The 24,497-nt window shown below is 34.1% G+C and overlaps 1 protein-coding gene across 6 annotated transcripts in view; it reads left to right on the forward strand.

Annotated features, from left to right (window-relative positions):
• The first annotated feature begins 5,159 nt into the window (after window positions 1-5,159).
• Piezo (piezo) overlaps window positions 5,160-24,497 on the forward strand; it is a 58,483-nt gene continuing 39,145 nt past the window's right edge. For 3 of the 6 annotated variants that reach the window (XM_065370789.1, XM_065370788.1, XM_065370790.1), the window contains exons 1-6: window positions 5,161-5,504; window positions 5,711-5,795; window positions 12,159-12,254; window positions 18,791-18,913; window positions 23,860-24,135; window positions 24,220-24,466. In XM_065370789.1, the coding sequence (XP_065226861.1) occupies window positions 5,732-5,795; window positions 12,159-12,254; window positions 18,791-18,913; window positions 23,860-24,135; window positions 24,220-24,466 (806 nt within the window). In that variant the 5' untranslated portion in view covers window positions 5,161-5,504; window positions 5,711-5,731. Of the gene's footprint in view, window positions 5,505-5,710; window positions 5,796-12,158; window positions 12,255-18,790; window positions 18,914-23,859; window positions 24,136-24,219; window positions 24,467-24,497 lie in introns of all 6 variants that reach the window. The other 3 variants (XM_065370787.1, XM_065370791.1, XM_065370786.1) reach the window with 2 other exon arrangements.

Raw genomic sequence — 24,497 nt, forward strand, 5'->3', positions numbered from 1 at the left:
GATAAAGCATTGTATGTACCTACTTAATGGCAGACAGGAAACAAAAAAGCTGGATTAAAAGACAAAACTTGGTACTGAAAACCGAACACTTGACCCAAAGATACTGATCATCTGCAACATCATACAAGAATGCTGTCTGTTCTTCGCCTGTAAATATTTTTGATTTTTTTTTTTTTTTTTGAAACATTGTTTGTAGTATTATAGAATTATCTATGATGGGATTCGGATTTTTTTGTCACGTTCGCGATATACGATTTAATTTTGTAAGTGAGATCAGATCAATTAGGTAAGTTCCATTCGCGGAAAAATTCTGAGCCACATTAAAGGAGTCATTTTCTCTTATTCGATCGTATTTTCCTTCTGTTCTCACATAGATTAGGTATTCCACTCCTGTCCAGTTCCTGAAATCAATCATTCCGCGGAACCATTTTCCATACATTTGAAGGAAAATTTTTGTACATTTTTTTTTTAATTTATGAACAAATTTGGCGAATAACCGTTCAACTCAACCAACAATACCAACATCAAAATTAGAAGAAAAGTTCAGTTAGAGTTTTGTTAGTTGTTTTGAAATACTTTATTGAACGTCTGTCTTCCCCTCTCACTCGATTCATTGTGATATTTCAAATTTCAATGTTCAAAGTTTGAGTATTGGGCTGTGGTTGCAGCCTATTTTTATTGGTACCTACCTATTTCACTGATTCATTGATCTACGATCGATGACTTGATCATAGAAATTTGAAATTGAAGCTGATCTCTCGCGCAAGTCATAATCCCTAAAGGAATAAACTATCATGGCGATTCCTTGATTGGTCAGGACTGGTCAGCCCTCATCCCCCATCTCCACTCAAAGAAAACCGAAAAGGAGTCCAACCAAATCCAAATTCTGAGATATATGGTCAACAGTGTAGGTACTAGGTAGACACGTACTACGGTACTACAGGATGCCCAGAAATATCGTGAACCATTAAAAAAGTTTTCTGCTAAATGCTAAATGTTTCGGTTGATCACAGTGAATGATAATTAATAATGATAGCGCATGATTGGTTGTTAGACTGAGGTGATGACATTACACCAATCACATCAATCTATTTCGCATTGCCAACCTTATATTTTTAATAAAAAACTTTCTTAGGGGTTCACGAAATCACGATATTTCTGGGCACCCTGTACCTGTACGTAGTACATAAAAGTAGTGTAGATTGTACTAGTACCTCTGTGATAATTTTTAAATTTTGTCGCTGTGCTGTATGAATGTGGGATCGAGATCTGCAACAACTTTGATTGAACTCACTCATAATTCAAAAATCCAAAATCTAAAATCAGTTTGTATTTCTTCAATTTGCAATTTGCATCCTTTTCTGACGCCCCTTCATTTTTTTCAATATGCAACCAAAATAGCTTTTCTTTTTCTATGGTAGGAGGGAATGACGTCAGAAGGCTTCACAGTAAAACGCCTTGATGTTAGGCCTAGTAAGTGTTTAGGTTGTCATTGTGATTCGCGACTGGTAAGGGTTGACATTGGTTTGTTGTTCCTTGTTATCAAAGCACGTTCACATGATGCAATAACACAGCTGGATATCTTAAAGTAAAGCAGCTAATTTAGGTTACGGTCATTCGAGTGCTTGTTGTTAGTTGTTACTGACGTGTAATTTTGCAATCGAAAAAGTGTTCGGAAAGCTGAAATAATCATGATAGTCAACATGAATCCTGCCGAAATCTTGGACGCATTGAAGAATTGTGCAGATCCAAATGCAATTGACAAGCTGCTTCCAAATTGGCCGCAGAGTTTAAAGGACGTTGAGGTACCAAATGAACTTCTGCAGATTTTCAACGATGCCGCTGCTGTAAATCCGCCACCGGTGCTAGATATCCCCTGTGGACATACTGAAGAAGGGAGAACTATGTTCAAGAAAGCTATGGAAGATATGTGGCAGCATTACTTCTCAGATTGTTCGGTCGAGTATAAACGGTCAGGAAACTGCGAATATACTGTCCGAATAAAGATAACCTGGCCTATAAGCATGGACAACGCTGGAAAACCTGAAAATTATATGGGTTTCTTCATGAGGAGCATACAGACATGGTTTGATGTAAATTTCACTGATTTCAGCGAAGAAAGTGGCACGAGTTTCGGTATTTTTCTTATAAAAGATACAGATTCAAGTACGAAGAAGGTTTTAGAGAAACATATGGTGATTAAAGTTATATCAAAGCATTGTAATGATCCAGGACAGGAAACGGAAAGTGAATCAGAACACGAAATCGATTGGGAGGAGGACGAAAAAAACGTAGCCGATTTAATGCATGATATTGCAGCATTAATGAAAAAATAAAATGTAATAATCTCCTTAGTTTCCTCAAGAAGTTATAAATTGTTGATTTTTTTTCGAACGTGTATGTAATGATTTAGGTAATTTATGTCGTTCACGTTTTCGCTCGACCATAGACCCCGACCCGTACCCAAACAAATCAGCCATCCTTATCACAAATTTTGGACTTGGTAAAAATTTACGTTGTTGATCGTTGATCGTTAATCCAATCATAAGCATTCTAAGCGATAAATAAGATGAGTTCCAAGTTATTTTATTAAATTCAATCGCTAAATCATACGAAAATAATGAAAAATCCTATAATGAGTACGAGTAGTAGGTAAATGAAACTTGGGAAATGACAGTTTTATGTTATGTGCGATCTGTGGTGTTGAATTCGCTTAAAACTGTAGTCGAATCGTCATTATGCGAAAATTTCATGATTTCCCAGCAATTGTTTAAAAAAATTTGACTATATGGTCATGTAGTATGTGCCAATGCGAAGACTCGCCGTTGAATCTTCGAAATAACACAACGCAATGTACAACTGGAAGAGAAAACTTTGTATTTTGAAGGGAAAAATTCTTTCTAGTGTTTATTCATTGTATTGCAATTTCAAAGTTCTTTGTTGTAGTTGTAGATATTACATACGAGTATCATTTGCTGCTGAGCAAACTGAGTGTTTTTCAAAACTTCCAAAGATGGAATTACCTTACATGTAGGATTTTTCTTCGTTTTTTCTTTCTTTTAGTATGATTTAGCGATTGAATTTGATAAAATTACTCAGAACTCATCTTATTTATTGCTTGTGATTAGATCAACGATCAACGAAGTAAATTTTTACAAGTCCAACATCGTGATAAGGATGGCTGATTGTTTGGGTACGGGTCGGGGTCTATGGTCGAGCCACGTTTTCAAGTTTGGTAGTACGGTTTTTGTTTTAATTTATACAAAGATATTAGTTTATATAACTTTCCTATATTTTTCATTTAAGTATATATTTTTGATTATAAATCTATTTTACTGCATAGGTACCTATCCGTATTAAAATTTCATGAGCAAATTCTTTTTTTGTCATTTATTTTTTTCTATAGCGATACTGTGCCAAAGCATGAGAATTGAAATCAGAAACCGATGAAGTTAGCTGAATTTGTCAACGCTTTCTTCGGAAATTTGAACTTTGCAAAACGCAAAATCAAAATTTTTTTCTTTCTACCAAACTTTTCATTAGTAGTTTGAAATACTCGTACATACTACTCAACGATGAAACGTGTTGGGTGCCACCTTGACTTATTCAACTTACACAGATACGGAGAAGAAGCCACGTGTAATAATTTTTGTGATGATAAAGCATTGTACTTGATGGCAAGCTGGATTAAAATAGAAAAATTGGTAGTTACTGAAAACCGAACCCTTGAAACGAAGATAAATACTTACTAGCTACCTACTGATCAGTGATGATCTGCAACTGCAACATCATACAAGAATGCTTTCTCTTCTTTGCCTGTAAATATTTCTGATTCTTTTGAAACTGTTCGTAGCACGGAATTGGCTATGATGGCATGTAGGTTTTTCTTACACTGCTAAAAAAAAATTATTTATGAATAAGATCTTGTTTGTTTCTCTAAAAAAAAACTTGGAAATTATACCTCGCATTTTTTTTTTGAACATGAAGATAGTGCAAGGGCCAAGGGCTTGAAAAAAACTAAAAAGCACTGTGAAATAGTACGTAAAGGAAATCGTTTTTCGTTTAGGTACGTTTCCAACTTTTCAAATCTATATTATGGTTCTGTGATATTGAAATCTCAGTATTGTATATGTAACACTCTACTATTCTCTTTCATTTTATGAATATTGATAATGTAGGGGTAGGTATTCGTATTGCAATAATGAGTTGTGCATCGAATAGTTGAGAGTTGGTTGAATAACTGACTTTCTAGTTAATAATATCGTATTGCTGCGATTTAACTGGACAAGATCGGCCAGTTGAAAAATTTCTCAGTTATGACTTACGATTACGAGTTAACCCTCCCTAACCAATATTTGATAACTAACTGCGAGTCTGCGACATGTACAAGTCAAATTCGTAGGAGAGTAACTGACAGTCAACCGTTAACTTGATTTTGTTCAAATGAAGTGGGCATGAGCTTAACTAGCTTAACACTTCAATAGTCGGTTACGTAACCAACAATTAATGTATGTGCAAGTGGGCCTTAATCATAAAATAATTAATAGGTTTAGTTTTATTAAACTTCAACTTTCATAGTACCTATTCATGATTTAAAAACTTTGAATTTTGATTGTAGTTCTGTATGTTCCGATCACCAAGACAGACTGTCTTGAAACTGATTCATTCATCTATCATATTTCTTTTCATCAGTCATCTTATCTCTTCTTTCTTGTCCTCCTGAAATAAATTTGAGTTTTAAATTCAAAAAATTGGCAGTAATAGGTACTTAGGTAGTAAAAAAGAAAAATATATTTTTTTTGTAAAAAAAAAATGAAATACACAACTACAGTAACGCTCCTAGCAGATTTGATCGCAAGTTTTGAATCAGCGTATACTTTCCAGTAACGTGAAAATTCTCGCCTAATTTTTCTCACTTCGATCAAGAATTTATTTTTCTGAACAATTCATCATTATAGTTATTAGTTGAATTTTCCCCCTTAATTGTACCTAGTTATCTCGAAACAATAAACAGTAATGTTTAAAATAATTTTGATCGATTATTATTCATTATTTACTAATAATAATTTATTATACTTGAATCTTCTTTTGTTTTCAGGTTATGCAACACTGCGAAAACACATCCGATCATTATCATCATTTAAATTGTTATTGTTCTTGCACGAATGTTGTTTGTTGTCGTGATCCGTATTAGTCGGCGGCGTATGTATGAATTGTGTTGTCGTATTAATGAAAGTATTTTACAATCTAATGTACGTAGTGTGAAGAAATTTATTGTCAAAAATCATATTTTTTTTACAGTTAACGATCGTGTAAAAATTCCATCTAGCCGGATGACCGGCGAGACGAGATGATTTAATGTGTTTCGACGTTTCGGTGTTTTACGTGTTCGATTTTAAGCAATTGTGTACTTCAGTAGATGTGTTATATTTTATCTCGATGTGATTTCGATTACGTTCCTGTGGACTTTAACGTGCTATTTCAGCTTCTAATGTCTCGCAAAAGTACGTATAGTTTTACTCTTTCATATGTTGAATTAATTGTACATGTACTTATACTATTATACTGAAATTGATGTACTTCAATCGCTGCATTATTATTGCTTTGCACGATGTTCATCCATGATTCATTCGTTATCTTCTTAAAAAACCTACGTTATCTGAGAGATAGAGACGTAATTTTAATAGAATATCTGTGTTTTTGATTACAGAATAGCTGTTAATCTACAACAATGAGTAAATCATTCGTTTCGTTATGTCTGTTGCGGATCGTTTATCCGGTTTGTCTGGCAGCATGTGAGTATACCGATTATTTATTATTTCATTTACCTAAGTATCTATGTTCGTGATTTTTTTTTATCAATCAGATGTTATCGATTCACTAAATCGAACGATTGAAGACGATCAAATCACTTTGAATTGAAAATACCTTCGTCTCATCAGCTGTTACCTAAACAGTGCAGCAGCAGCTACATTCCTTTAGAAATCCTATCACGTGTATTTAAACATGTTCGTAGAACTATTCGAAACTTCGGTATTCGTTCAATCAAAAAAGCTTATCAAGAATGAAAAATTGGCAATCACTACTTCACTAGTTTGCAATCGAACATCTGAAAGAATTTCCGAAACGTATCGTTTTTCCCCTCTTCAACTTACCACCCTCTTCCCCACCCTCTCCAACCTTAGCATTCGGTATAAAATTCTAATTACTTAATGGTGTTGGGATGAAAATCGCGTGCTTTACACAAAATCCTTTGCTCTGTTGTGTACCTATTAACGAAGTATTAAAATGGTCCAAAAAACGCGAGACTCATTAGCGTGTAATTTTTGTACACAAAACGTAATGAAAATGAAAGTACAATATCCTCGTACAGGAAATAGGTATCTGTCGAGTGGGAGGTTTTTTTTCGTTTTTTTTTTAATTTACGTGAAAAATGAAAATTGAAAAAAATTAACGTAATTAAAAATGCGGTTAGTGGATATTTTCATTAAACGTTTAATTTTACTGAAAATCCTGTTCGTACGTAAAGACGTAAAGAGTGTTGTTGGAGAGGTGAAATTTTCGTATAAAATGTCTCTTTCCCTTTCGTCGAGTCCCTTACGGTGGCTTTCGTCGCGCCCTTTAATATTCGAGCTCGAGCTATGTATTTTTTTCCGCATCTTTTAATTCGTACCTTTATCATTTTTACGCTCTACTTCCTGTTTACGTTTGCTTTCCTGTACCTTGGGCTCGGGCTATGGCAGCTTTTAACGTTGGTAACCTTATTAAACGATGATAGCGTTTCGATTTATTCGATTTTATAGTACGCCGAGTCGTCGAATATGATTTTTGTCGTGTGAGAGAAAATTAAAAGATTGTTGTAGGACAAACACGTGTGTATGTACTTGGAGTGAAAAAAAAATAGAGAGGAAAGTATAACATGGAACTTGTACGAGTAACTAGTTCTATCTTCACCCCAGTTATAGGTTCGATAAGTGTTTAATTATGGAATGTGGATTTCTCATTTTACAGCCCAAAATGAGATATAAAATAAACTGGAATATTGCGTCAATATGGCGTAAAATTTAAATCTTCTTCGAATCTGAATTTTTTTCCTCAACTTTCAAGCGAGTTGATTTGAGAATTTATGTGATTTTTTTTCGGACATAAATGTAATTCTACTCCGGCAAAGTAGTTTACCGGCCGAAGTCACGTTCTGACAAGAAGTTTTTTTTGAATGTATTTTCGTAAAAATAAAATAATTTACGATTTTTTTTTTGGTTACAAATTAATAAAAATTACTCGAGTATGTACGAGTTGGTATCTGTGGTTTGTGAATTTTTAATTTGGAGGAGGCTCCCGAAGAAACGTTTCATAATAGGAACTGGTTTTTTTGAAATTGAATTACATTCGCCTTGAAAAACATTCCAGTAATTTGATTGCTGTGAACGACGAGTCGACGACGTTAGCTGCGAGGTGAAGAAAATTGTTCATTGTGACCAGCTCGAGTGCTCGACTAATGGTGTATTTTATTTTTACGTATACATGCAGAGTGCTGTACCTGATTTCTGACCGAAATTATCGTTAGGTGCACTGAAAAGTAATTCAAAAACGACCATAAAAGTAAAAACTTGGAACGAAGTAAAATCCGGTACAAATTATGTAATTTTTCAACGCGTGTCATTTCTTCTCTTATTCCCCTCCCTTGCTGATGCAGTTGGCCGAAAAAATTTACTCGTTGTTGCGAAAATGTACGTCGAGTTATCGCAGATGGGATGAGAACGACCTTGCATGAGTTGAACGTGTTCGTGAAACGGTGAACTTGTAACGTACGAGTCCAGTTACTAATGTTTAACTTGGGTGTTTTAAAGATTGAGATTCCAGAGAATTTACAAAATATACTCGAGCTTCGAGCCTAATACGCGTACGATGAGATAAAATTATGAGCTAGGTGTTTAGTTCCTGAAGCGAATTGATGTTTTTAATTACCTCGTGATTTGTTATTTCATATTTTTATGGCATTGAAATAATTTTTTTTTCAAGTTGAGTAACAGAGGCTGCTGCGAAGAGATTAATGACGATGTTTCGAGTCTTTTGTTGCGATATCGACGAAGAAAATTGGGAAAATGTCGGAGCCAGATTTCTCGAATCGATGGATTTTGGCATTTGAGAATTTTTTGGGCAACGTTTGGAAATTAATGGGTTATAATGTTTAGATTGAACAGATTTTTTTCTCAAAGTAAAGGGTAGATTTTCTTTCTCGTTTTTACGAGTGAATTATTTCGAGACGAGATTTAAAATTTTTCATAGAGCTATACGAGTGAGAAACATTCAAGTTCAAACAGAAATACGTATACTGTTGTACGTACTTGCATTCTCGAAAACCATCTAATTGATTTCGACGACTACCGTAGGTGTCCAGTAATGAATGAGTCGAGCGAATGAATAAATTATTGACGAAATGTTGAAGGAAAAAAAACTTAGTGAATCCGGTGTAGGTACTTGTGTTATCGTCACGTTCGACCCACCGAGAAAGAAAATATGAAACTGATTCATTTTGAGAAACTCTACGTTGCCAAAAAAAATTCGTTTCATCTCGTTTAAAATGCCAATTAATCGCCTGGTTGCCTACCTTTGTCGCGTCTTTGTATGTAAATTAATCGCGACGGGTGCAAATTTAGAAATATTTTTTTCAAATTTACATTTTTAAAACGGATTCTCTGCGGGGGGTTTTAGTACCATGCTTTTTTTAAATGTTACAGTTTTGAAAAATTAATTATCACTCGACTGTAATCTAATTCTTTGAGATGTGGTGTCATTCGTGCTCAACTCCTCACCCCCTTCACCTCTCTCCATATATCCGAAAAAAGTAGCTCTAGATTTATTCGGAAACTTGAGAGAACTCTGCCATATTTGAGTTTGAATTCTGAAAAATTATGAAATTTGAAACTGGGAAAAACCTCGTAGATTCAAAAAATTAACCAATGTGGCTCTCTCCTAAATCCTAACGTTGCTAAAATTCTATATGGCAATAATGACGAAAAACATTCTAATTCATTTCTCATGAAGCCTGAAGCTAGAGTGAAATCTTTCAATAGTTAATCGTCATTCAGCAGGTTCTGGAAGCTTTAGGCGAAATTTTGCAAAAAATATCGACTTTTTAATCGGTAAATTTGAACTTTGAATTAGAATAAAAGTCTTCGTTGCTGATATTTTTCGAAATTTCACCCCTCCCTTCCTAAATGCTGATCAAACATGATTTTTGTTTTCATAGATGACTGGAATAAAATTCTCAGTAAAATGAGCCTTATTTTTGCATATTCTATCTACATAAATAAGAACGCAAAAAAGCATATTAAGGAATTTTTAAGCGATTTTTTTAGGGTTTTAAAGAATTTTCAACGTTTTTGGGGAATATTTCATCCAATTAAAAATTACTGTACTGTAGTATTTGGCCAATTTTTCATATTTTCCGCAATTTTTTCTAAAGAACGCATTTTTTCATTTTGCTTATTTTATTAATTTTCTTGAAGGGATCTCAAAACTTCTCAAGGAGAAAAACACTCGCATCACTTGTGATCAGAATTAGCAAGAATTTTAAAAATTGAAGGGCATAATATCGATTATAAATATTTTGACTAACCTGAGTTCGATTGACCCCCCCCCCCCCCTCCAAAGTGTCATCAAACGTGGTCAAATAACAAAAAATTGAAAGTGACGTTCAAGTTCTCGAAGATGTTGAATTCAAGTATCAGTTCATTTTTTGAATACGACTCCTCATTGCCCCTCCCGCCTCATTATATTTTGAAAAAAAGTCACGAAAGACTGAAAATACCCCGCCAATTTGAGGTCACTAAGTTCGAATATCCACATTTATTTTTGTATCGGTCTCTGCTCTCGGTGATCCACTCCCCCCCCCCACCCACTAGTGTCCTCAAACGGGGGTCAAAATCGAAAAATTAGTTAGTTGGGAGCAATGTTAGTAAAATTTCTGTGGTGTACCTAATGTGAAAAAAATTATATAAATTGCGAAAAGAAATTTGTATGCATCTGTGAAGCAGTATTCAGTGATTATTTATGGCTGATCATTGAGAGAAATTGCTTTTGAAATATTCTAATCGGGATTATTTCGAATTAAATTTATCAACCATTGTGTTTTATTTTTAACTTAACACGCTTGAACTGGTACCTGGTGTTGATTTCTTATCTCTATATTATGTATATTGAATCCAAAGAGAGGAAGAAAAGTAAATAATTTATGAGCATTTTGTGAACATCTTTTACGATTTTTTCGTTCCCATTCTCCCGTTATAAATCGTTGGTTATCATGAGAAAAAAATTACCAGGTTATTCCTCCGCCCTGCCCCCCGCACCCCACGTAGAACGTAAGTCATGCATGAAGCAATTCCTCAGAGTTCAATAAAGTCGAAAACATTTTATGAAAATTTTCTTATTAAAAACTCTCAATTTCTGCGTCAAAATTTCTCTGAAAAAACCACCGCCAAGGCCCTCCCTCTTTCTAGAATAGGAGATTAGTGTGGCTTAGAAGACCCGTGAGGGGGAGAGGGTATTTCTTAAAAAGAGATTATGCGATATTTAGAGCCACCGTTGGCTCAAAAATTAAACATTTTTCTAAATTTCTGTCATTTACTGTTTTCAATTTTTTCATCGGGGGGAGGGATGCAGAAGAGAGCTTATTTTGAGAAATATGACGCATCAATTGGAAATTTAGCACTCTCGTTTCATTTCATTTTTTGAACAAATTTTTCAATTTTGTGGACTCTGTAGGTAGTTTTTTTGATATGTTTTTGTGATGAAAAAATCCCGAAGATGTCCTCAGAGCCTTTGAAAATTTTTTTGAATGTCTGGTGACTCCTTGGTGGATTCTGGTGACTTCTGATGACAGATTCGCCAGAATTCACCTAGTGAGTTTTTTACTTTTTTTTTTAGGTTTCTTTATGATGAAAAAATAACGAGGATGTCCTCAGAGCCTTTGAAAATTTTTTTAAATGCTTGGTGACTCTTTGGTGGATTCTGGTGACTTCTGGTGACAGATTCACCAGAATTCACCAAGTGAGTTTTTGACTTTTTTTTAGGTGAATTAATGATGAAAAAATCACGATGATGTTCTCACAGCCTTTGAAAATGTTTTTGAATGCCTGGTGACTCCTTGGTGGATTTTGGTGACTTCTTTTTACTTTTTTTTAGGTTTTTTTATGATGAAAAAATAACGAGGATGTCTTCAGAGCCTTTGAAAATTTTTTTGAATGATTGGTGACTTCTGGTGACAGATTCGCCAGAAGTCACCAAGTAAGTTTTTTTTACTTTTTTTAGGTTTTTTTTTGTGAAAAAATAACGAGGATGTCTTCAGAGCCTTTGAAATTTTTTTTGAATTATTGGTGACTCTTTGGTGGATTCTGGTGACTTCTGGTGACAGATTCACCAGAATTCACCAAGTGAGTTTCTGACTTTTTTTATGTGAATTAATGATGAAAAAATCACGAGGATGTCCTCAGAGCCTTTGAAATTTTTTTTGTATGCCTGGTGGCTACTTGATGGATTCTGGTGGCTTCTGGTGACAGATTCGCCAGAAGTCACAAAGCAGCCACCAGGCAATCGAAAAAATTTTCAAAGGCTCAGAGGACATCCTCGTGATTTTTTCATCAAAAAAAGTTGAAAACTCACTTCATCACTTGGTGACTCTTGGTGAATCTGTCACCAATCTCTTAGAATCCAACAACTTGAGAAGGAAGAAGCATGTAACCAACATGACGATACGAAAAGTAAAAATCGTCATTAAACAAAATCATTTATAAAAGGAAACATGAAAAGTACATGAAACAAATAGACGTACCTCAATGTTCTGCTATTTTTTTCTTATAATTTTCATGTACGCGAATCCGCGAAATTTATAAATGTATTTTTTCATGTATTTTTCATATTTTTATTTATACATGATCTTGTTTAATGACGATTATTATTTTTTGTATCGTCATGTTGGTTACAAGCATTAAAAGAACGAAACATTTTTCGAAATAAGGAGCACCTAAAGTGTGCATCTATGTGTAAGAAATAAAGATGTTGAGGGAAAACTTTGCTACCTCGAGCTTCCGTTTAGTTATTTCTCAAGTATGTACTTTTTTTGTATCGTGGTTTTAATGCGGGCATATTTTTTGCAGGTGTTTGCTGCCGACAAGACTTGATGACGGCGGTGTTCCTGCTGCTCTTGCTGTATGTTCCGTTTGTGCCGTTGCCAACGCCTCAAACTATGAGTGGTATGGATTATACGATTAATACATATGTATTTTTGATATTCGCGATATAATTTATTGGATCATCGTCGTTGACGTGTCGTAGAATATAAATTATACTTGTTTGTGTAGGAAACTATGTAAAATATGTGTGAGATACAACGTGTAAGCCTGGTAGCCGAAAATACTCTTTTGATTTGATTATAATATCCCAGTGGGCAGTTCTGAACCTTGAAATTGCTGTTGGAGGAATAAAAATTGGTCAACAAATCTCTCACGAGCTTCAAAATCCATTTCGATTATCGGGGGTAGCTTTGAAGAAGAAGAAGAAGAAAAAAAAATGTGGTGGAAGAAACTTGGTTGTATAGAACTAATCCAAGATCTCATTAAAGAATCATAATGCAAACTGCCTGATATAATTTTTTATTGGAAATTAAAAACTAATACAATATGTTTATGGAAAGTGAAAGCCGAGCTAACTACGAGTAATAACCAACTTCACGTTAATCGTTCAGAATAAAAATAACATTAATCGAGAATATTTATTCATAGTGTGTTGGATACTCGTATTTTCGATACTATAATTCGGATTCTCGCATATTTTTCACGTTGTCGCGTCGAGTCGCGGCCAAGGCTCAAGGTGCAATTCGATGAGGAAGACAGAGAGAGAACTTGACAAATGAGAAACCATTAGGTGTATAAGGTGTTTTTTTTTTTTTTCATCGGCATTATGGCAGCTCGATGGTAAGACATTAACCCACAATGTAACGATTTGTTTTCGTTTGGACGTGTTACACTTTTATCTGAAATCAATTTCCTTATTATCTCGAAAAAAAGCTCTCTTCGAGGTTTGTTTATTAAACGTCGTCGTATACGACGGCCGCTGGCCCCGCGGCGCCGCCTCACACACCTGCGTGAAGTGAAAAACAGGGTGTGGCGAAATTTTAATTTGTCATTTATCTCTTTGGAAAGGCTTGATCGCGTTTAAACGAGCCGTAGCCGGACGCTCGCACAAAATGTATCTTCCATTAAATTTTATTAATTATGTTACATAGCGACGTGTCGACGATCGAGGAATATTTACTGCCCTCCTCCCTTCCCGTTTTGTGTGGACGGAAGCGAGGAGGGTAATTGAAATGCGAGAAAATTTTCGGTTGTTCATTTTGGATAATTTATCGCTGTGTCGCGTTATTTATTAGCGCTGGAGCGAATGTATGAAGTTCGCGGATGTGATGACACGCGAAAGGGACGATGTGAGGAAAATTTTTGTATTTTGAAGTATCTACGAAGTAACTAGGTCAAGTTCGTGGTAGAGTTGAGGATAATTGAGGGGATTTTTCGGCTTGAAGGACGAATTTTCAATGATTACTGAGTAAGGTAAAGTGGGGTAATTCCGATATGGGGTAATTCCGATAGCAAGCCCTAGCTTTGTTGCAAAAAACATTTTGGCACAAATTATGAAGAAAGTAGGTAGTTTTAGTGCTAACCTACACCTATTAATGATCAGATGGTTCATCTGCTCTGTTTTGTCAAGTCTGTGCAGTGTTCAAAATCTGAATGCCCAAATCCTTTGCTGCAAAAAACAGCGCACTTTTAAAACTCGTTTTTATCGTTCAAAACTTGTTGAAAAATTCTGTTTAGAAGCTGATATTTGATGAATACATGTTAAAGTGTCAGTACCTCTTTTGATTTTGCTTTTATAATTATTTGTTTGGTGGCATTGAATTATTAAACATGTCGATCATTTTTCATGCTGTGGGGTAATTCCGATAGCCCCAGCAAAATTGTCCTGCAATGTTTTTTTCTCTGTTTTGATGTATTATAGTTTTAGGGGGTCGAAATTATCAAAGAAAATCCTCAAAACGGGGCATTTTTCTCTAGTTGGTCTAGTTTTCAAAAATTATGCCTCAAAAATGCATATTTGTAAAAAAAAATTAAATTTTTGTTCTAATGATTCAATTTACATGAAATAAAAACCTAAATATGCAATAAATGGTATATTTCAACATTACTGGCTCGGAATTACCCTGGGAGAATTCCTTTCCTTATAAAACTCATTATCGGAATTACCCCATTTTTTGGGTAATTCTGATAACTCAACCTTCCAAAATGTTTTTTCAATTATATGTATGAAGCCTTCACACAAATCACTCTTCAATATAGTCAATGTGTAGCTGAAGGACGCAGGAATAATGTTGTTACATCATTTTTGCCCCAAAATGTACAGGAAATCCAAAAAATGAGAAATTGCTAAAATTTTGAATTTTGCCATCGGAATTACCCCACTTTACCTTAGTGAATTTTTGATTTATGAATTGAGATGATATTCTGATTTGGGATGTGAAAAACTCGTAATGGGTTGAAAAAGAAGTAGGATGGTTCTTACTTACACTTACAATTTTTTTCTAGCATATTTTATTGCTTCAACTTAGGTAGCCAGCTGAAAACAAAATAGTGCAGAGAATGCCCTCTCCTCCAAAAAAAAAAAGAAATACAGCGTGGAGCAAAAGTTACGTAGCATTCCGATTTTCAAAAAAACTAAGCATCCTAGAAAAAAAGTAATGACATTATGTCGATTGGAAATTTAATTCTCTACAATTTTCATCGACCTCATTTTTCCATAAAATGTTTCGTCCCCCCCCCCCTCCCAGACTGATTTTCATGAAGCGCAGCTTGCAAATTTTTCAAAAGTTCATTTCAAAAATTTACCACCTGAAGTCAATTGATAGGTATAAATTAAAAGCCGCTCATTGTGATAACAGTTAATTTATCATTGTTATCAATAACATATCATTAAAATCATTCAGTCAGGATTTCTTATATTATCTCATTACATGGAAATTCCATCAGTTATTGCGATTGGAGCATCGGATAATGTTAGGTATTATTTTTAACTGATTTTAATGCTTTTTTTCATATTTTTATACGTATACAGTAAAAACTGGTTATAGCACTGATTTCCTCTGGTCCCTAGACAACCCCATTTAAAACAATATAAAATTAATCGCGATATAACGCTCATGAGCGATTATAAATCACGTTTTAACGCTCTAAAATTCATTTTTTGTGACAAAAAAGCAAGACTTTGAAAATTTTGGCCGCAATAACAGTTTTTTTTTGCAATTTTTGCAGTTTTGATTTTAAGAAAAGTAAAAAAAAAACTTTTTGGCAAAAATCTGTGTTTTCAACTTTTTACAGTTTCAGTTCATATGTACAAACAAGTAAAATTATTTTAAATTTTACTTTAAAAAGTACGATTTTTTGATTTCAAACTTTAATAGAAGCTTGCTTACAATTCTTACAAGAAGACACCCAGATATCTACAGTTCTTACAAAAGAGTAGAGTTCTAGATTTTTCACCACAATCTTGAGAAGAAAACTGAAAGTAAAATTTTTCATGACTTTGGTAAGCGTAAGCAACTGATTACTATTTGGAAAATTTAGAACAAAAAAACAAGGCTTTCTGAAAATTTTAACAAAAGAAAACTGCTTTGTAAACCTGATGTACTCGTAATTATATTATTATAGCAGACCACTCAAAATCAAAGTAAAATTTCAGATTTTTCTATTTCTAACTGAAACAGTTGTTGAAATTTAAAATAAAGTTCACATTCCCACTTCTTTTATTACACTCTTTTTGCTTTAAAACGAGAATTTGCAGTATTACACTCATCAGCATTGAAACGAGACTTTTGCTTATAACGCGTTTCAGCTTATAATGCTCTTTTTTTGATCCGTTGAAAAGCATTATAACCAGCTGTTTTTAACACTTCTTCACCATGTTTTTACTCAATTTTTCTGATATTTGTATTTCAGAAGTTTTTCATGGTAGATATCATTTTTAATGCTTATTTCATAATTTTTTGAAGTTTTAACCTATTTTCAACACATTTTTTCCTCAACTTTTGCAAAATTTTAGTTCAGTGACTACATGTTTATGAAAAAATTGACAATTGGATGTACAGTGTGCACAAAAGTATCTTGAACCCCTAACAAAATTTTTCATTAAAAATATAGGTTGGCAACGTGAAATACATATGTAGATGCATAAATTATGATTGGTGGAAAGTTATCATCCCAGTCCAACCACCAATTACGTGCTATCATCATCATCATTCACTGTGACCTACCAAAATATTTAGCAGAAAACTTTCTTAGGGGTACCCGATATTTCTGCACACCCTGTAATTATAAATGTATACCTACAAAATATTAAGGCTATTCTCCACCCCCCTGTTATCACTATCAGTAGCAATTTTTGATGAAAACATTGAAAACTACAAACTTTGATCAGGGAGTGTCGCCTTGTTTCTTATCACGAAATTGGCGTTTTCAAATTCGATGTTATATTTCCATTAATTCACATTAAATAAAACTAAATTTACGTGTAGTGAATTGTTTTGTGATCGTGCTATCGAGTAAATGTTGTGGTGAATTAAAATAACACTTGCAAAGAACTTTAAATTCATTTAATCGTGCAACTTTGTTTCATCCTTCTAAGCTCACTAAAACACTGATATGATTATGAAATCGCCGAAGTTTGTGATAAAAAGTCCCGTTTAGATAGTAAACAATGAAGGCACAGAATATCACTGACCAATCACGTACCGCGAATGCTAGCGCGCTCTGGGGAACGTGGAGGTCCGAATAACAATGGGACCTTTCGTTAGTTCCGGCGTTTTTGACTACTATTTCCTAGAGCGTGACAGTTGTCTTGTCAAATCTCTATGGGTCAGATTTTTGTGAGGTTTGGTTTGTTTTACTCAGAAAACATTCAAAAGCGAGGGCATGTCGAGATATATTTGATTTATGTCATTTTGTGGCCGTCATTGGGAACTGAATGGAGCTACTATTGATGCTCAGATCTCCTTTGGAAAAGCTAAATTAGAAAATATGGCTATATAGGCAATTAGGCATACCAGCGTTTTCAATGATAAAATATTAGCATTGGTGAAAAAAAATTGAAAGAATTTTGAAAATTCACGAAGAAATCGCTGCCCAAAGTTCTGATGGGAGTGGGTTGTGGCACATAAGTATGACTAAATTCGTTCACTTGATTACGCACAGTCTTATGAACAAACGATGAAGATATGAAGATAACAAACAAATCGGCTTCATATTTCAAACGTTTTTGCAGAGGTAGAGAATACCCTTTTTTAGGGGTAGAATGTGAATTGGTTTGTGTTATAAGTCGCTTTATGTTATTAAATTGGGCTGGATCAAACATTATAACATTGAATGGCTTTTTGCTCAACGCACAACTGTAACAATGTGTGTACTTAGCTTATTTTGTTATTCTAGCTTACTTCTGAAAGCACAACACTACGCTGAAATCCCAAAAGCACAACACCATACACCCTATTGACAATAATAAGCGTGTAAAAATGAGACCACGTATTTTTGGACATTTTTCTAGCATAGTGGCATAAACGCAGTGTGGATTCAATTGTTAAACTCCAAATCATTAATCAATGCTCCGATTTGACTACGCTGAAAAAAGAAAATAATGCAAAAAAATACGGGGACTCATTTTTACACTATTTTACACCCTTATTTTTGTCAATAGGGCAGAAGGCCAGGGATGTTAACCTTACTGTAACTCTAATTTTTAATGGAAATTGATTTTAACCACTAAAATAAACCAAAAACCATAGCTGTAACCATAACCATAACCAAAATTATTGATTTAGAATTTTTTATCCATAATCTTGACCAATTCATTTTATTTTGGTTACGGTTAGTTTTCAATTTTTGTCAAATTTTATGTAAATTTATAAGCTTTTGATCAAATTGGACACTCTATGCACGTTTTCAAGCAATTTTAACCATGTTTTATAAAATTTTGACAAAATTTTGACAACTTTCATATAGTTTCATCCTTTTTTGATGATTTTCCGAGATTTTTTTCAAAGTTTCAACACACTAGAAATGCAAATGATAGAAAAATTTGTATCAAAAATTCTCGATTTATGCTGTACAAACCCCAAACACAACTTGTGTATCATTTCATATTTGAAAGTTATGGAATTGGAAAAACAGCGTAGGTAGGTACTAGATAGGTATCTACTGTATAAAAAAAGTTGAGATTTCCGAAACAACATTAATTGTCATTTTGAAAAAAATTGAGTATGTGGTTATAGTCGCATTTTCATTTTCAATGTAAGTAAAAGTTGGTAAAAGTACACGAATTGATATCAAAAAAGTGATTCGGCTCGCGAAAAATTCCAGACGAGACGATTACCACATTCAAAGTAATCTTTCCACCAGGCTGAGAGATACGAGTGTAGAGCCAGTTGAATAATATTTTTGGCACGAGAACACAGACGTCGTCGGCCGCTAATACACGTATAATAAATGAGAGATAACATTTTTATAATAAGCCCAATACCCTACTCTCGCTGTTGTAAATTAAATTGTTAACATTTTGAAAAACGCCTCTTTATTTACATTACTGTAGTTGTTAAACACGAGACGATAATTTTTTCTTAATCGTCTCATAAGTACATACAAGTAGACAATGCGAAGATATCTAACACTTTTTTGTGTACTTTTGTTAACAGGACATACGGCGGTGTTTTTGAAACTGAGCTTTATCCTGAGCGCACTCATGTTACTGCTTCAAGTCACTTTCCAAATAGTTTTGATATCGTTGAAGAATTATGGCCAAATTATACAGCAGAGTTGTAAGTATTTTGTACGAGGTTTTCTCTCGTTAGATATTTTCCGAATATAATAATATACCTACTTATTTTTCCCCCACAATTTTTCAACGGTTATATGGGAAAAGTAGACAGGGTGGCCCGGAAGGATCGCGCCATTTGTGCGGCTTGTACATTATGCGGTCATTGCTTTGTTCTTTCGTGCATTTTTTTATGGCATTAGTACATATCTGTCTACGCCTGACGAGTTGTGTTTATTTTTCGAAGCGAATTCGTTTTATGGTTGAAATTACCTGGATATTATTGCCATTTTAATGAAATTAGGTCGCCCAACGTACTTTACCTACTCCCTACCGCCTATTTATGTGTACGTACTCGTATGTAGATGTACTGGTGTGAGAAAATAGTGAATAAGACATAAACGTGTTGAAAATATCTGCATATCGTTTACAAATACACCTGCGCGGTCGTTGTCGTTCGTATTTAGTACCTACTTATGTATTTTTAAAGAATGGAACATTTGGGGTCTTTTTAGGTTATGGAACTTTTGAATGTCTGGTGTGAATTACCTATCCAGTTCCAAAAAAGATAATGAACCTTGTGATCCATTTTTAGGGAATGGAAATAGGCCTACGAGTAATTTCTATTCAATACTACCAAAGTTTTAAGAGTTTCTTGCATGTTTGAATTTTTTTTTAAATTGAAAAAGTTATTAATCAAAGTTCAGGTGTTTTTTATATCCAAAAAAATATCCAGTTAAAAAAAAGTATGAAAAAAATTACCCACACCCCCCCCTCCGCTCGACAACTTCTTTAATTAAAGTATGGTGTAAGTATATAGGGAATTGGAAAAAATAGTCTGGAAAACTTGGAAAAGTCAGGGAAAATGACTTGCCAAAAATAATGGACACCCTGATTGAATTTTTTTTTTCATGGCAAGAGATTGTAGAATGCTTACAAGTTCTGCTTGTCCTGCTTTCCTTTATTTTGACATTTGGGGGGGGGGGCAAAAATTGACTGTAAATCCTTGTTTTTTGCCAAGCTTGTAAAAAGTGTCGCTTGAAAAAAAAAACAAAAAAATCTCTGCATTCTTTCATTCAAACTCAAATTACTAAAATTTCTACTTCATTACTTACCAAACTTGAAAAACTCCTGCTTTTTACTTTTTTTTAGTTATATGTACGTTCAAAATTCCCTCCTTTTTTGAAACATCTGAAACATTTTGTACTGAATATCCAACTTCTATGTGCATATTTCCGAAATCCAAAAGTCCTATTTTTTCATTTTTTTTTATCCAATATTGGAAGTTTCCGTTCATGTACTTTTTTTGGCGGGGGGGGGGGATCTTGTAATTACAGCTCTTTTTCTATGTAAGGTAGGTTTTTTTTAATGAAAACTGAAAAATTTCAATTTGAATAAATTTTTAGCTGCCCCCCTCTCCTCACCACAACATCGAAAAATTTGAAAACACCTTCTGTAAAACTCTTACTGTTTGCCAAAAATGCCAAAATGTTTTTTTTTATCGCTAAAATTTCAAAAAAATTCCTGTTTTTTATCTTTTGTCAAAAAGTGCAATTTTTTCATTTTTTTAAATAAGAACTTGAAAATTTTCCATTCATGTGCTTTTCTTGCAGATTTTTTTTTTGATATTTTTGAAATGAAAAATTTTTGACCTGAATAAATTTTGCCCTTCTCCATTTAACCCTTTCGAGGTCGAGGAGGTTCCGGGATACGCAAATTATAAATCTGGTGATTTTGTCAAAAGACATGTCTCCAAAGTTACAAAACAGAAAAAAAATTATCAAAAAATGAAAAATTCCAATCGCAAAAGAGGAAATTTGAAAAAACAATTTTGCTCATATTCGATTAGAAAAATGAGCGATGGAATGAAAAAAACAGTGTAAATTATTAAGTTACAGAAACTGAAAATAAAAACCAACAGACGCATTAAAAATATGAACATAATAAATTTTAAGGAAGGAAAATAAATTAAAAATTGAAAAAAAGGTCAAGCCGCATTTCCTAAAGTTACCAATATCCAAAGGACCAGAAATCACAGTCTGGTGAAAAATGAATATTAGAAATAAGAATTTATGTCACCAAGAGAGCTTTTTTCATGAAGTTGAAAAATCTCATCGCATATCCAACACTAAGGAAAAATTGAAATTTTAATTGACAAATCAAACAATCCTGAAAATTGACTCAATCTGATGCTTTCTGAGTTCAACATCTTGCAGTTGTTCGAATACGATTTTCAGACACCCAATAGAACGCATAAACCAGTCGCAAATCAACACAGTAAATCCATAAAAACATCTACTACAAGAAACGTAATCAATTTACAAATCGTCGGTGTCCGACTACAGTTTGAGTTATGCACACCCCATCTGGTGATTTTCTAACCCATTTTGTCATATTGCATCTCAAAACCATCAGATAAAAATTACTAAATTGGAAACCGCATCGCAAATCTGTGTCAGTAGCATTTTATGAGATTTTCAACTTAGCCAAATAAAAACCTCATCAATGTGGAATAAAAACTGCCTATATCCGAATACTAGTTTCTCTTTTGCACACCCTGTCTGGTGATTTTTTGATGCATTTCGTCATGTTGCATCGCAAAATAATCAAATAAAACTCATTGAAATTGAAACCGCATCGCGAATGTCAGCAAGTAGCAGTTCGAGATTTTCGACTTAGCCAAATAGAAAACTCATCTAGTGGAATATAACCTGTCAATATTCGACACCCTATCTGGTGATTTTTCAGTGCATTTTTTCATGTTTCATCCCAAAACCACCCGATGGAATTTTTAAAAATGAAACCCACATCGCAAACCCTACTCTTTGACATTTTCTGCAAATCTGAACCTTATCAAAATGGTAATGTCATCAGTGTACAATAAAAACTGTCTATTTGCGACTACAGGTTCCCTTTTTGCACACCCTATCTAGTGATATTTCGATCCAATTTTTCATGTTTTATCCAAAAACCACCAGATAAAACTTTTTGAAATGGAAAGACTCCTTTTAGGATTTTTTGAGAATTTACACCTAATCCAAATAGAAAACTCATCTGTGCAGATCTGCAGAATAAAAACTGTCTATTTATGACCACAAGTTACCTTTTTGCACACGCTGTCTGGTGATTTTCCAACGCATTTTTTTATGTTTTATCTCAAAATGACCAGATAACGTTTTTTGAAATGAAACCCGCATCGCAAACCCTACTCTGAGCCTGATAAAAACAGTTTTGTCTCCAGTATAGAATAAAAACTGTCTATTTGCGACTACAGGTTTCCTTTTTCCACTACCTGTCTGATAATTTTCTGATGCACTTTTCTATGTTCTATCCCAAAACCAACAGATAAAATGTTTTGAAATGGAAACCATTGGACTCAGAAAGCATCAGATTGAGTCAATTTTCAGGATTGTTTTGATTTGTCAATTAAAATTTCAATTTTTCCTTAGTGTTGGATATGCGATGCGATTTTTCAACTTCATGAAAAAAGCTCTCTTGGTGACATAAATTCTTATTTCTAATATTCATTTTTCACCAGACTGTGATTTCTGGTCCTTTGGATATTGGTAACTTTAGGAAATGCGGCTTGACCTTTTTTTCAATTTTTAATTTATTTTCCTTCCTTAAAATTTATTATGTTCATATTTTTAATGCGTCTGTTGGTTTTTATTTTCAGTTTCTGTAACTTAATAATTTACACTGTTTTTTTCATTCCATCGCTCATTTCTCTAATCGAATATGAGCAAAATTGTTTTTTCAAATTTCCTCTTTTGCGATTGGAATTTTTCATTTTTTGATAATTTTTTTTCTGTTTTGTAACTTTGGAGACATGTCTTTTGACAAAATCACCAGATTTATAATTTGCGTACCCCGGAACCTCCTCGACCTCGAAAGGGTTAAACTGATTTTTTTGCCAAAAATTACTAAATTCATTTTTTCAATCAACAACATTTTCTATTCGTTTCTATTATTTTTTCAAGGTAGTCAAATTAAATACCTACTTGGTGCAAAAAAAATCGTAAAATTTTCCAAAACTTTTTGTTTTTAAAAAAAGTGTGTTCTAGTGTTTTATGTGGATGGAAATTCTCTAGGAATTTTCAGAATTCGGGTGATTTCGATTTGGAAATGAGATAAAAAAAATAGTGGCGGAAGGAAGGAGTACGCCCTTGAATATTCCGTGCAGCGATTCAGCCCATTTTCTTTCTGCATCTTGAATAAGGGTAAAACTTTCCTTGTTACCTCCTCCCCTTCCCCTCTGACTCGATAATTGTCTACGAGTAAGATTTTCAATTTTCACGGCGACGTTTCACCTAAAATTAAACGTTATTTTATAACTAATTTTTACGTCAGTGGGGGAGGGGAGAGGGTCTATAGCCTAATGAGTAATGCCAACGTCTTACGAACAATTCAGATCAATTGAAAATTAGAGAAATTAAAAAGATTCAATTTTTTCTGTGTTAATTTTCAGTAAGAATGAACTTTCATAAACGTTTGCAAATTAATTTCTTTCCCGGAAAATGATGCGATGAATAAGGTATTCGACACGATTATTCGAATCCCAAGAAAAGAAATAATACGATATCGCTACAATACGCTAGATTTTTTAAATCCAAGTATAGCGAGGTAGTTATTTATAAAAGTTTGTAGGATTTGGTCGAGATAAAACGTTCGATAAGCGAAATTAATTGGCGTTTACGCGCTTGTACGTAAAATCATCATCTCGATACGAACTTCACAACATTAAAACAAAATGAACTCAGCCTTAACCTTACTTTAGTAATCAGGTGTTGCGATTATACTGGCACGATTGTGTCGTAATCTTGATGCCTATAACTCTCGATAAGCGAGTCGACGTCATTGATGGATGTAGTTACTCGAATAAATTTGTTGATTTTACGAGTATTTCGTACTATGATTTTTAGAGCAATTTTCATTTTTTTTGCTACATAGGTGGTGAATTAGAGAAGCTGTTCAGGCATATTGGATTTATTCGTTATAATTCGCTAGGAATATGGGACTGTCTGATCCACATAGCTCCCGAGGTGATCGCCTTGTTCGCTTCGTTTTTCGTCTACATCATATGCGATCGTCTAAATCCAAAAAATCCAGACGCCGATAACCCCGAACAAGGGTTACTAGAAACGATGATGCAGCCACCGGAGACTAGCGCCGATGTGAGGCGATCGCTGATGCAGAAAAAAGCTCTGATTGCTTTGACGATTATTGGTATGGGAAAAGGCCGTTGTTTTTTTCTTAAAATGAAAATTGAAATTGGAAGAATTTGATCGAGAGTTTTGTATGTTTCTTCAGGTAAATACGTGGCGTTAGCTATGCTGTGTTTTGCTAGTATTCTGGTTCCATCGATAACCAGTGGATTGTTTTACGTCATTTTCTTGGCCAGTATCACGTATTGGGCTTGTTATAAGGATCTGAATAGAAAATTCGCCATATTGTGCCGACTGACCTGCGTTATAATATTTTTTTACGTGTTGGCCATATTTTGCTACCAGACCGAATGGATACAGGAGTTGTTGCCGCCGAATTATCAAGTACCCAGGTGCCTATACCTATACCTAACGGAATGAATA

The sequence above is a fragment of the Planococcus citri genome, chromosome 1 (assembly GCF_950023065.1).
Source record: "Planococcus citri chromosome 1, ihPlaCitr1.1, whole genome shotgun sequence".
NCBI classification, from domain to species: Eukaryota; Metazoa; Arthropoda; class Insecta; order Hemiptera; family Pseudococcidae; genus Planococcus; species Planococcus citri.